We start from the raw sequence: 13491 nt of genomic DNA on the forward strand, positions 1-13491 counted from the left end.
TCACCCCTCATTCTTATAAACTCAAATGGATACAGGCCCAACCTGTTCAACCTTTCCTCATAAGATAACCCCTTCATCCCAAAAATCAGTCGAGTGAACCTTCTCTGAACTGCTTCCAATGCAGTTATATCCTTTCTCAAGTAAAGAGACCAAAACTGTACACAGTACTCCAGCTGTGGCCTAACTAGCGTTTTATACAGTTCCATCGTAACCATCACTTGCTATACCTACATACTAACTTTTTGTGAATCATGTACCAGGACACTCCGATCCCTCTGTACCACACAGTCCTGCAGTCTCTCTCCATTTAAATAATTTGTTGCTTTTCTATTCTTCTGGCCAAAGTAGATAAGTTCACATTTTCCCACATTATACTCCATTTGCCAAATTTTTGCCCACTCACTTAAACTATCTAAATCCCTTAGTAGACTCTTTCTGTCCTCTTGACAGTGTACTTTTCTACCTATCTTTGTGCCATCAGCAAATTTAGCAACCATGCATTCAGTCCCGTCATCCAAGTCATTGATATAGATTGTAAACAGTTGAGGCCTCCGCACTGATCCCTGTGGCATTCCACTAGCTACAGCTTGCCAACCCGAAAATGCCCCATTTATCCCGACTCTCTGCTTCCTGTTAGCTAACCAATCCTCTCTCGATACATAATATGCTACACACACACACACACACACACACACACACACACACACACACACACACACACACACACACACACACACACACACACACACACACACACACACACACCCCCCCCCCCCCCCCCCCCCCCCCCCCATGCGCTCTTATTTGTGTAGTAACCTTTTATGGCCTCCTGAGAGGGCATACTCAGTTTAATTAGACTTGCTATATTTGCATCCATGTGAAGCTGTTGTAAATTAGTCTTTTATACATGCACGCAGTTCCAGTGGCAACATGAGTTAAATCCTTAACAGGCTATTTTTATTTCCTTCAGTATGGCTGTGTGGTTTTCTGATTGTGGAGCTTAGCTGTAACTGCTTGTGAAATGTTTGGGTAGTATGTGATTATTTCTTACCTAGCTTTAGTAATCCATCACAAATTCTTCCCTAAGTTGTCAGTTTGAAAGTAATACATAAATTGTTTCAAAGAAAATTAACTTTCTAAATCTCATGGCTCTCAAGTACAGTCTACTGATAATTCAAAGTTCACATTTGTGCTGAACAAAATGAATTGTGCAATAATTTGAATTGAGCATCATAAATAACAGCAAATTAGGAATTCAGGCCTAACGATGTAATTCAGTGATTTTTGGATTAAGAAGAGTAGACTGTAGTAGAGACTGGACTGAACCAAAACATTTCTGTAAACTTTGGGAAATGTACACTCCAGGAACGGCAAGAGAAGAACTGAATTTCATTTCATTCCAGATTTACTTGGAATCAACTAGTGGCATCTTTATCAAAATACGATTTACAGTTCAAATGTTTCTAGCTGAAAATTAAATTTGCATACAACTTACACTCTTCCTTCTTGTCTTGTAGCAGGAGCACAGAATTGATCTTAAACCATATGATGTCACCCTGATGATTCCTCAGTCTCCAGCCCCAGTTGGAACAACTCTAGATGGGTTAAATATTGGCCGTGGCTATGGAATAGTAGAGGGAGAAGATGGAAGGCAGTTTGAGATCACGAGTGTCTCAGTTGATGTGTGGCACATACTTGAATTTGACTATAGTAGATTACCCAAGCAGAGCATTGGGCAGTTTCATGAAGGAGATACTTATGTGGTGAAATCGAAGTACCTGGTGAGCACCACAGGTTAGTGCCAATTGTATACAATTATAGTATTTGAATAACGTTCTAAACATGAACTAAATAGAAATGACTCTTGAGTCTTAATGGAGTAAAGCTACAAACCTTGTTTGTTTCTACATTGTTTAGATTATGTTATAATGCTGAGATTTATAATTACAAAATGCTGCAGTGTATTTAGATGTACATGGTAGTCCCCATTTTAAATGGGGAGGATGTGGGTACGGTGCATATGAAACCCTAAGCAGGGAGTCCAGGGAAATGGCGGCCGGGCTGACCTTAATGGCTGGGCTTCATTTGCAGACATGTTCACGGAGTTCTGTCTTAACCCAGCCAGCTTCACTACCTGGGTGCTGGGCAGGAACAGGAATTTGGCAGCAGGAGGTGATTAGGAGGGAAGGGTGGAGGTGGTGGGGGCAGGGGGAGAGCCTGGGGCAATAAGGCCCAGAGAAGGACTCTTGCTCCTCCTGGCCCACAGGGAAACCTAAAATTAAATTGTTAAACTTAACTACCTGTGCTCCTCTGGTTTACATTCCAGCTCCCAGAGGGCCTAGCTAGATGGGTAAACCATCACTGCTCCTCTGCTCAAGCTTCTGACTAATACTGCATCACCCTGACATCATTGGGATCCGATCTGCATATTTGAAAAGGGATCCCTCTTCCTTCCTGCAGGTGTCCAACCATTGCCACCCACAACTATACCCCCACCCGGCTCAAAAGAGCAGCTTACCGTCAGTCAATACAGGGAGGCAGCAGGATCAGACTGGTAACTGACTGGCTTCATTTTAACTGCCCCCTACCTGGTTACTGCCAGTGAGTTCAAATTGAGCCATATATTTATTTTTAGCAGGATTTTATTTTTGCTGAGCCAATTTATAGACCTTTGGGTGTAGATGAAATAGGAAAGAATAGGTGAGTAATGTTTTAGTCCCAACATACCATTTCAGTGAATTACTTGATAAAGACAAGCCTTGTGAAATTGCATTAGCTCAGGGCTGATGAAAGCTTGTATGTAAGAGTGCTCTTGAATATAATGGGACTTCTTTGTAGTTACTGTTTCAAGGGAACAAAACTGGGATTCTGAAAATTTGTCTACATATATGTTAGAAACTTCTCAGCCTATTTCCCGCAGAAAACAGGAAACTGTTAGCCAGTTAGCTTAATATCTGTCATGGTAAAAATGTCAGAAGCTATTATTAAAGAAGTTATAGCAGGGCACTTAGAAAAATTCAAGGTAATCAGGCAGAGTCAACATAGTTTTGTGAAAGGAAAACCATGTTTAATCAATTTATTGGAGCTCTTTGAAGAAGTAACATGTGCTTTGGATAAAGGGGAACTGGTGGATGTACTGTACTTAGATTTCCAGAAGACATTTGATAAAGTGCCACATCAAAGGTGATTGCAGAAAATAAAAGCTCATGGTGTAGTGGGTAACATATTGGCATGGATAGAAGATTGGCTAGCTAACAGGAAACAGATAAGGCATAAATGGGTCATTTTCTAGTTGGCAAGATGTAATGAGTGGTGTGCCACAGGGATCAGTGCTGGGGCCTCAACTTTTTACAATTTCTATAAATGACTTGGATGAAGGGACCGAAGGTATGGTTGCTAAGTTTGCTGATGACATAGATATGATGACATAGGAAAGTAAGTTGTTAAGAGGACATAAAGAGGCTACAAAGAGATAGAGATAGGTTAAGTGAGTGAGCAAAGATCTGGCAAATGGAGTATAATGTGGGAAAATGTGAAATTGACCATTTTGGCAGGAAAAATAAAAAAGAATATTTTCTAAATGGTGAGAGATTGCAGAGCTCTGAGATGCAGAGGGATCTGGATGCCCTGGTGCATGAATCGCAAAAGGTTAGCATGCAGGTACAGCAAATAATTAGGAAATCTAATGTTATTGTTTATTGCGAGGGGAATTGAATACAAAAGTAGGGAGGTTATGCTTCAGCTATACAGGGTATTGGTGAGACCACATCTGGAGTACAATATTGGTCACCTTATTTAAGGAAGGATGTAAATGTGTTGGAAGTAGTTCGGAGAAGGTTTACTGGAATGGGCAGGTTGTCTGGAATGGGCAGGTTGTCTTATGAGAAAAGATTGGACAGGCTAGGCTGGTATCCGCGAGAGTTTAGAAAAGTAAGAGGCAACTTGATTGAATCATATAAGATCTTCAAGGGTCTTGACAGGGTGGATGTGGAAAGGATGTTTCCTCTTGTGGGAGAATCTAGAACTAGGAGTCACTGTTTAAAAATAAGGGGTCGCCCATTTAAGACAGAGATGAGGAGAAATTTTTTCTCTGAGGATTGTGAGTCTTTGGAATTCTCTTCCTCAAAAGGCAGTGGAAGCAGTCTTTGAATATTTTAAGGCAGAAGTAGATAGATTATTGCTAAGCAAGGGGGTGAAAGGTTACCAACGATAGGTGGGAATGTGGGGCTGGATTTTAATCCATGGCAGGGTGGCCCTGAAGATCGCTACGAATGAGGCCCACCATAGACCTCGATGCCAGCAGGGCCCTGCCCGATCCTCTCGGCGGCAGCGAGGCTCCGTGGCAGCCCCCCGCCGCTGGACGACGGCACCACAATTTGAATATTTAAATCAATAAAATTAATTAATTTAAATCTACTCACTTGCGATCTTGAGGGCCACCGCAATCGTCGGCTTGGCAGCCGGCCCTTCTACACCTTCAGATCTGATTCAGAGGTGCAACACTGGTGGGGAAGGGGAAGAAGGTAAGTTTACCAGTGCGGGGTTTGGGGGGAGATGGGGTCAAATAAATGTCATGGGTGTAGGGGATGGTGGGAAGGGCTGGACTTCAAACTTTGTGCAGTTTGTGGGGGGGAAGGTCAGATGTTAAAGATAAGTGTTTTGGCTGGCGGTGGGGGGGCGGGGGGTGCGGGTTGTGGAGGGCAGATAATTCATGTAATTGTTATTGGAGGTGTGGGAAAGGGGCGTTGGACCTTTATGTAATTCTAGGGGGACTATGTCTTTAAAAATGTAAATATTACGATATGGCTAACTTTAAAAATGGTGTCAGAACCTGTGCACAGGTAGCTGACGCCATTACCGAGGACTGACAGCCCGCCCCCTCCACATGATTTTTGTGGGGGGGAGAGGGCAGGTCACCCCAGCTATTTAAAGCACCATTTTTTTTTTAGCTCACCACCGAGATCGCAGCGAGCTCATAGAATCCAGCCTCTGGAGTTGAGGTTACAATCAGATCAGCCATGATCTTATTGAATGGCGGAGCAGGCTTGAGGGTCCGAATGGCCTAGTCCTGTTCCTAATTCATATGTACGTCTTTATGCATTCCACGGTAGTGTACATATACATTACATCTCTATAACACTCATTGGATGTGAACACAAAATGGGCAATAACGAAGCAGCAACCCAAATCAATAGAAAAGAAAATCGGGCAGGTGTGAAACAGGCTGCCAATTTGTTATCACCCATTTTACACTATTGCTAAAGACTAATTTCACCCTCATTATATACAAAAGCATCTCTCAGCACTGTACAGGATGATGGTTCATCAGCAGACACAGAGTTTGGGAGAATAGTGATGGAAGTAGTTCAAGAAGGAGCAAAAGCACAGTCAAAGGGAAGATATCCTCTGTATAGGTAGATTCTGTGGTCTATAGGCTTTGATTCTGTTGATGTGTAATCTATTTTGACTTCTTTATATATAACATAGTTGGTAAAAGGCAGAAGTCTGAGCTTGTTCGAAACACAGCTATCGGGAAGGAGAAATGCGTGTACTACTTCTGGCAAGGCCGTCACTCAACTGTGAGTGAGAAAGGAACTTCTGCTCTTATGACTGTAGAGTTAGACGAAGAGCGAGGAGCGCAGGTGAGTCTTTCCTACCAATCCTTTTGTGTAAGGTAGAGAATGTGGAGAACGGAATATGAGAATGGTGGATTACTAGCACAGCGGAAGACACTCAGTTGTGATTTATTCATGAAAGCCATTAAAAGTATTTTCAGTTATAGAATAATTTGGGTAATAGTTTATTATAATAATTTGTGCTTTTAAAAAAGGAGCACATCATATTTCATCACTCTTCCAGGTGGCATCTTCAGAAGTCACACAAACAATTACTGAGGTAAGCCATTAAATAACAACAAATGCAGGTGAAAATGAGAACAGCTGTAATGGATTATGTTTAAAAATGCCTTTAAGTCATTTCCTCGGTAACTCCAATTGCATTTCAGCAGATATAATTCATATCTCCACCTTTGGAGTTAATTAAGTTGTCCAGTCGACTAGATTTTGACATCTCCTCACAGTTTTAATTAAATTCATATTGGACAGGAATTTGACTGCAGAATATGCAGCTCAGTTGTGTGGGCTGACTAGTTGGGGAGGCCTTTATTTTTTGAATCACATCTACATTCAGCAAGCAGCACTAATGCAGATTTTGCACGACTCTCTGAGGATGGAATAGACTCCAGGCTTAGCATCTTTAGGTATGAGATCTTTGCTTCAAGAAGCTTGAGATGCCAAAAAGAGACATTTTCTCATCATTTACCACTATTTTACTGTTTATTTTGTGGTTGTCCCCTGATTTACTTTTGTTTTCTCTTTTTTACTTTCTATCCTTTATGCTTGAATTGCACTTTTCAGTTTTTAGTTTTTATCTCTATATTGCCCTCCCACTTCCGACACAGTTCAAATACTTCCTATGTGGTGGTGAACATCCTTTTTAAAATGCCATTTTATTGATCTCTGAAGTGAAATCCATGAGTTGTGACTTGTATCAGTTACTCCTTCTTGTACTACGTATTATAGTACTACTTGTATTATGAAAAAGTCATTGTAACTTATTCATTATTATTAAAGTCATAAAAGGTTATTGTTTTTCACTTTCTTGAGGAAGAGTTTAATGGTCTAGTTTTTTTAAAATGCTCTAATACTTAACTGGGTTTTTTTATACCTTGTATTATTCTAGGTCCAAGTGCTTCAGGGGAAGGAGCCACCTTGTTTCCTGCAGCTGTTTCAAGGAGGAATGATTGTGCATGCTGGTAAAAGGGAAGAGGAAGAAGAAAGCTCACAAAGTAAAAACTTATTGTGGTTTTGTATCATGTTAGATGTTGCATGATAGAGTAGAACTGCTGTGGATAAACCTAATAGTACATTGAAATCAGACTCTGCCAAGATAGTTCTTTGCAGAATAAAAATTTAGCGGGGAGAAATTCTTTTATGTGCTATGCAGGCTTGCCTCGATTCTCCTGGGGCAGGCAGCATCACGGGCTGCTACCCGCACAGCGCTCTTCAATGATATCATAGAAGCAGCAGTACGCGAATGACATTCTCCCCCATATAATTCAAATGCATGTATCCAACCATTTTTCACATTATAATACTTAGGTTGCAGCATATTTGCTCATATACTATCTATTTATAGTTTACCTGTTATTTGGTTTAATGTCATTATGGTACTGAACTGGCAATCAGAGATCTTGAGTTCACACTCCACCATGGAGAATCAGGAATTCGAATTCAATAAAATCAGAGAAAATTAATTGGGTCATTAATGTTCTTTAGAGAAGGAAACCTGCCATCCCCTCCTGGTCTAGCTCACAAATAACTCCAGTCCTGCACTGTGTGGTTGACTCTCAACACTGTCTGTGGTGGTGAGCTGCTCCCTGCCCTCCAAAAAATGCTTCTTTTAAAAATTCTTGATAGATTTTGAGTATATTGTAATCTAGTTCCCTTCTTATTTTTTTCCACCTGCATTCACATACCTCCTGTGAATCACTGGACTGTCTGTTCCCGGGCCTCCACCATTGCAGGTGTAGAGATTGCCACTGGGAACTGCATGAGTGGCAGCTTTACCACAAGGGATCTAGGGTTGATATTCACATTGCTGAGTTGCAGATGTCAGCTGTGCTGGTGTGGGGAGGCCACAAAGGAAAGGGAAATCGTTTCCTGACTACTATTGCTTACCCCCTTACAGCTGCTGTGGAGTAACATTAACAGAGGCTTAGGTCAGTCGCAGGTGGTTTGTGGCCCAGAGGAACTAAGGGAATTTTATGCTCTCATCTTTCAATTTGACTTAATAACTTTGCAGAAACTGCACATGAAGTCTGCTACCATACAACTAGAAAAAGTTAATGTCAGCTGGAAGGGCTAATGGAAGAAAAATATTACAAGGTTGATAGAATGTAGACAAAATGAAAGATGAGTTATTCTCTGCGTATAATGCAGTTGACTAATTCACTGTTTCTGCAAATTCTGGTTAAAATCCGTGCCAGTTTCCTGATGTATAATAATGTCTGAAAGAATGTTGAAATAAGGGTGTAAGGATAATCCCGGCAACTACAGGCCAGTCAGTTTAACCTCGGTGGTGGGAAAGCTTTTAGAAACGAGATTCCGGGACAAAGTGCTGATTAAGGAAAGCCAGCATGGATTCGTTAAAGGTAAATTGTATTTAACTAACTTGATTGAGTTTTTTCATGAAATAACAGAGTTGATGAGGGTAATGTGAATGATGTGTATATGAACTTCTAAAAGACATTTGATAACGTGTCACACAATAGACTTGCCAGCAAAATTGAAACCTAGGGCGGCGCAGTGGTTAGCACCGCAGCCTCACAGCTCCAGCGACCCGGGTTCAATTCTGGGTACTGCCTGTGTGGAGTTTGCAAGTTCTCCCTGTGTTTGTGTGGGTTTCCTCCGGGTGCTCCGGTTTCCTCCCACGTGCCAAAGACTTGCAGGTTGATAGGTAAATTGGCCATTATAAATTGCCCCTTAGTATAGGTAGGGAAATATAGGGACAGGTGGGGATGTGGTAGGAATATGGAATTAGTGTAGGATTAGTATAAATGGGTGGTTGATGGTCGGCACAGACTTCGGTGGGCCGAAGGGCCTGTTTCAGTGCTGTATCTCTAAACTAAACTATGAAATAAAAGGGGCAGTGGCCGCATGGATACCAAGTTAGATGAGTGACAGGAAGCAGCGAGTAGTTGTGAAGGGTTCTTTTTCGAACTGGAAGAAGGTACTCCGTGGGGTTCCCAGGGGTTGGCACTAGGACCACTGCTTTTCTTCATATATATATTAATGACCTAGACTGGATGTACAGGGCACAATTCCAAAATTTGCTGATGACACAAAACTTGGAAGTATTGTGAACTGTGAGGAGGATAAGGTTAGTCTTCAAGAGAACATAGACAGGCTAGTGGAATGGGCGGACAAGTCATAGAGTGCAAGTCATACAGCATAGAAAGAGGCCATTCGGCCCATCAAGTCCATGCTGGCTCTCTGCGGAGCAATCCAGTCACTCACACTCCTCAATCCCCTTAGCCCTACAAGTTTATTTCCTTCAAGTGCCCATGCAATTTACTTTTGTCTCCCCTTCTGCCACACTCCTGGGCAGTGAGTTCCAGGTCATTGCCACTCTCTGTGTAAAACAAAGAAATTCTTCCTCACATTCCCCCTGCATCTCTTGCCCAAAACCTTCAACCTGTGTCCCCTAGTCCTTGCATCATCAGTCAATGGGAACATTTTTTCCTTGTCTAACTTATCTAAGCCTATCATAGTCTTGTACACCTCCATCACATCGCCCCTTAATCCCCTTTGCTCCAACAAGAACAACCCCAGCTTTTCCAACTTAATCTTGTAACTAAAATCCCCCATCTCTGGAACCATTCTGGTAAATTTCCACTGCCCCTTCTCAAGGACCCTTACATCTTTCCTAAAGTATGGTGACCAGAACTGGACGCAGTACTCTAATTTTATAAAGGTTCTGCATAACTTCCCTGCTTTTGTACTCTCTCTGCCTCTATTTATGAAGCCCAAGATCCCATATGCTTCCCATATCCCATATCCTACTCTCTCAATATGTCCTGCCACCTTCAAAGTCCCTCTGTTCCTGCACACTCTTTAGAAATGCGCCATTAAGTCTATATTGCCTCGCTCTGTCCCTTCTGCCAAAATGCATCACCTCACACTTGTCTGTATTAAATTTCATCTGCACTTGTCTGCCCATTCTGCTCGCCTATCTGTTCTGTTGCAGGCGATTTGTATCATCCTCACTGTTTGCCACTCATAGAGTCATAGAGAGATACAGCACCAAAACAGGCACTTCAGCCCACCCCTTCAAGTTTGGTGTCATTGGCAAATTTTGAAATTCTACTCTGTATTCCAAGATCCAAGTCACATAGCAAAAAAAGCAGTGGTCCCAGCACTGACCCTTGGAGAACACCACTGTCTACCATTCTCCAGTCTGAAAAATAACCATTTACCGCAACTCGTTGTTTTCTGTCCTTGAACCAATTTTTGATCCAACTGGACACTGATCCTCCTATTCCATGAGCCTTAATTTTGTGACAGATGAAATTTAATGCAGAGAAATGTGAAGTGATACATTTTAGTAGGAAGAATGAGGAGAGGCAATATAAATGAAAGGGTACAATTCTAAAAGGGGTGCAGGATCAAACGGATCTGGGGGTTTATGTGCACAAATCATGGAAGATGGCAGAGCAGGTTCAGAAAGTGATTAAAAAGGCATATGGGATTCTGGGCTTCATAAACAGAGGCATAAGAGTACAAAAGCAGGGAAGTTATGATGGACCTTTATAAAACACTGATGCGGCCTCAACTATTTTGTCCAATTCTGGGCACTGCACTTTAGAAAGGATGTGAAGGCTTTAGAAAGGGTGCAGAAAAGATTTATGAGAATGGTTCCAGGGATGAGGGACTTCAGTTACTTGGATAGATTGAAGAAGCTGGAGCTGTTCTTTTTTTTTAGAAGAGAAGGTTGAGAGGAGATTTGATAGAGGGGCTCAAAATCATGAGGGATCTAGACAGAGTTGAAAAAGAGAAACTGTTCTCATTGGCGGAAGGGTCAAGAACCAGAGCATACTGATTGGCAAAAGAACCAAAGGCGACATGAGGAAAAGCTTTTTGACACAGCGAGTGGTTAGGATCTGAAATGCACTCCCTGAGTGTGTGATAGAGGCACATACAATCATGGATTTGGAAAGCACCTGAAGTGAGAAAATTTGTCAAGCTACAGGGAAAGGGTGGGTGAGTGGGACTAGCTGAGTCGCTTTTGCGGAGAGCTGGCACAAACACGACAGGCCAAATCGTTGCCTTCTGTGCTGTTACCATTCTATGATATTGCAGAAAACCTGGAAAAGTTATAAGGGTTAAAATGAGGAAAGACGTGCATATATTTTTTCACTTTTTTTTTAAACTTGCTGTTCGTAAGTTAGATGTTGAGCAGTTGTTAGAAATCTGATTGTCACTGTTCAACATTTTCATCATGTTTTAATGAAAATCTAATAAGGTAAAAATATTGAAATAGAAAAGTGAAAGCTACATTTTTTAAAGAAACAGACAAACTCTTTTATCACATAACCTTAAATAAAGTATTTTGGGAATAATGTGGCCTTTTCCTGTTTACTGTGGGTGTCTGCATAAACTGGAGCTTGGTAAAGAGACATCTGGGTTTCTGTTGCACTACACCATATGCATGAAAAATGTTCTTTTTCAGTTTGTTGTATGTTACACAGAATATTGATTCTGATGTACTTTCTGATATTGCCCTCTATAGGTGACTGGCGGTTGTACTGTGTGAGAGGAGAGCTTCCTATGGAAGGAAACTTGCTTGAAGTCGCTTGTCATTGCAGTAGCCTAAGATCCAGAACGTCTATGATTCTGCTGAATGTAAACAAGGCAGTCATCTATCTATGGCATGGCTGCAAAGCACAACCACATACAAAGGTTGTAGGAAAGACTGAAGCAAACAAAATCAAGGAACTGTAAGTGATGCATACTTAAGGAGAACAGCAAAGGCCACAAAACTGTATTCCCTTAAATGTTCTTTTAAAAAAAAAGCAGCACTGAGTAAAGTGCAGTTATTCCATGTGGATCATTAGTCTTTTGTTAAATGCAATATTTTAACAGTTAATAAAGGGAGTTTCTAAAAGCTTCCTCTGCAAAAGAAATCTGTTCTCGGTATGCCGGTGATTCTCTATTACTCATTCCCAGTTGGCCTGTGAAGGTTGTTACAGGCTGCCTTGAGTCACTGCAATCCTTGTGATAGTGCTGCTGCATATTGTTAGGTAGGGAGTGCCAGGATGTCGACCCAGCAGCAAGGAAGGAAAGGCGAAGTGTGTCTAAGTCATGATGGTGTGTGACTCAGAGGTGATGATTTTCCAGAGTTCTCTCTTGTTTGAGATAGTCATTGCCTGGCACTTGTGTGGCATGAATGTTATTTGCCACATAGCAGCCCAAGCCTGGATATTGTCCAGGTCTTGCTGCATTTCTACACGGACTGCTTCGGTATCAGGAGTTGCGAATGGTGTTGAACATTGTGCAATCATTAGCGAACATCTCCACTTCTGACCTTATAATTGAAGGAAGGTCATTGATGAAGCAGCTGAAGCTTTTTGGGCCTCGGACACTACCCTGAGGAACTCCTGCAGTGATGTCCTGGATCTTGATGGGCTGATGCAGTGCATCCTGCAACTCAGACAAACTGCAGTCATATTGTGCTAATGGTAGAGGAGGTGGGTGTACAGCCCAGTGCCAAGGAAACTACTCAAGCAAACTACTCTATCCTGGATGGTGTCAAATGTCTTGATTGATGCAGCTGAAACCATCCAGGGAGTGATCCACCATACTCCTGACTTGAGCCTTGTAGATAGAGAGACTTTGAGGGTCATTTTATGAACCACTCATTGCAGAGTAATCAGCCTCTGACCTGCTGTTGTAGCCAATGGTGTTAATTTGGCTGGTCCATTTCAGATTCTGGTCAATGCTAAGTATTGTTGATTAAACACTCATACTAAGCACTCCATTGTGCACTATAAAAGCTGTTTGCCAACATTGGTACAAAAGTTTGCTGTCCAAGTGTGGCTGATATAATTTTAAAAACTGATGAGCTGTTTTACTAGCATTATATTCATATTCTAATATATACATTGTATTTGGACCCGTCATCATGTAGTTGCGGCTATGTTATTCACTCAGTCTGGCCAGACCTAAATTTCAACTTTCTTGATTGGAGATTTTAGGAGGGACTTGTTTGAAGAGGTAACGTTTGATCATAAGAGTGTTAAATTGCCTATTATTATTGAACTTCCAAGAAAATGATATGCAGTGTTTTTAAATCAGTAGTATATTGTTAACCACAATAGCTTTTTTTATTCTCAAGATCTTAGTTAAATTAATAAACTTATGACATAAAAATAGTATTTGTTGTTCAAGTTTCTTTTGTAAGATACCCAAATTTCTCAAATGAAGAAATGCCTCAAGTTATGACTCCAGTGCAGTACTGAGGGAATGTTACACTGTCGGAGGTGCCGTCTTTTGGATGAGACATTAACTGAGGCCTCGCCTGCCTTCTCTGGTAGATGTAAAAGATCTTGTGGCGTTATTTGGAAAAGAGTAGTGAGTTCTCCCCAGTGTTCCAGATTATATTTAGCCATCAACCATCATCACTGAAACAGATTATCTGATAATTCATCTAATTGCTGTTTGTGGGCATTGCTGTGCACAAATTGGCTGCCATGTTTTCCGATATTACAATAGTGGCAACACTTCAAAAGGGCGGCGCAGTGGTTAGCACTGCAGCCTCACAGCTCCAGGGACCCGGGTTCAATTCTGGGTACTGCCTGTGCGGAGTTTGCAAGTTCTCCCTGTGACCGCATGGGTTTTCGCCGGGTGTTCCGGTTTCCTCCCACAGCCAAAG

At 41.7% G+C, this 13491-nt stretch overlaps 1 protein-coding gene across 4 annotated transcripts in view; it reads left to right on the forward strand.

The window, feature by feature from the left end:
- Window positions 1–13491, forward strand: part of svila (supervillin a) — a 390378-nt gene that overhangs the window by 349201 nt on the left and 27686 nt on the right. For all 4 annotated transcript variants that reach the window (XM_068014363.1, XM_068014338.1, XM_068014349.1 and 1 more), the window contains 4 exons: window positions 1518–1794; window positions 5488–5642; window positions 6742–6847; window positions 11350–11557. In XM_068014363.1, coding sequence (XP_067870464.1) covers window positions 1518–1794; window positions 5488–5642; window positions 6742–6847; window positions 11350–11557 — 746 coding nt within the window. The remainder of the gene's footprint in view (window positions 1–1517; window positions 1795–5487; window positions 5643–6741; window positions 6848–11349; window positions 11558–13491) is intronic.

Source organism: Heterodontus francisci, chromosome 2 (genome assembly GCF_036365525.1).
Source record: "Heterodontus francisci isolate sHetFra1 chromosome 2, sHetFra1.hap1, whole genome shotgun sequence".
Taxonomy (NCBI): Eukaryota; Metazoa; Chordata; class Chondrichthyes; order Heterodontiformes; family Heterodontidae; genus Heterodontus; species Heterodontus francisci.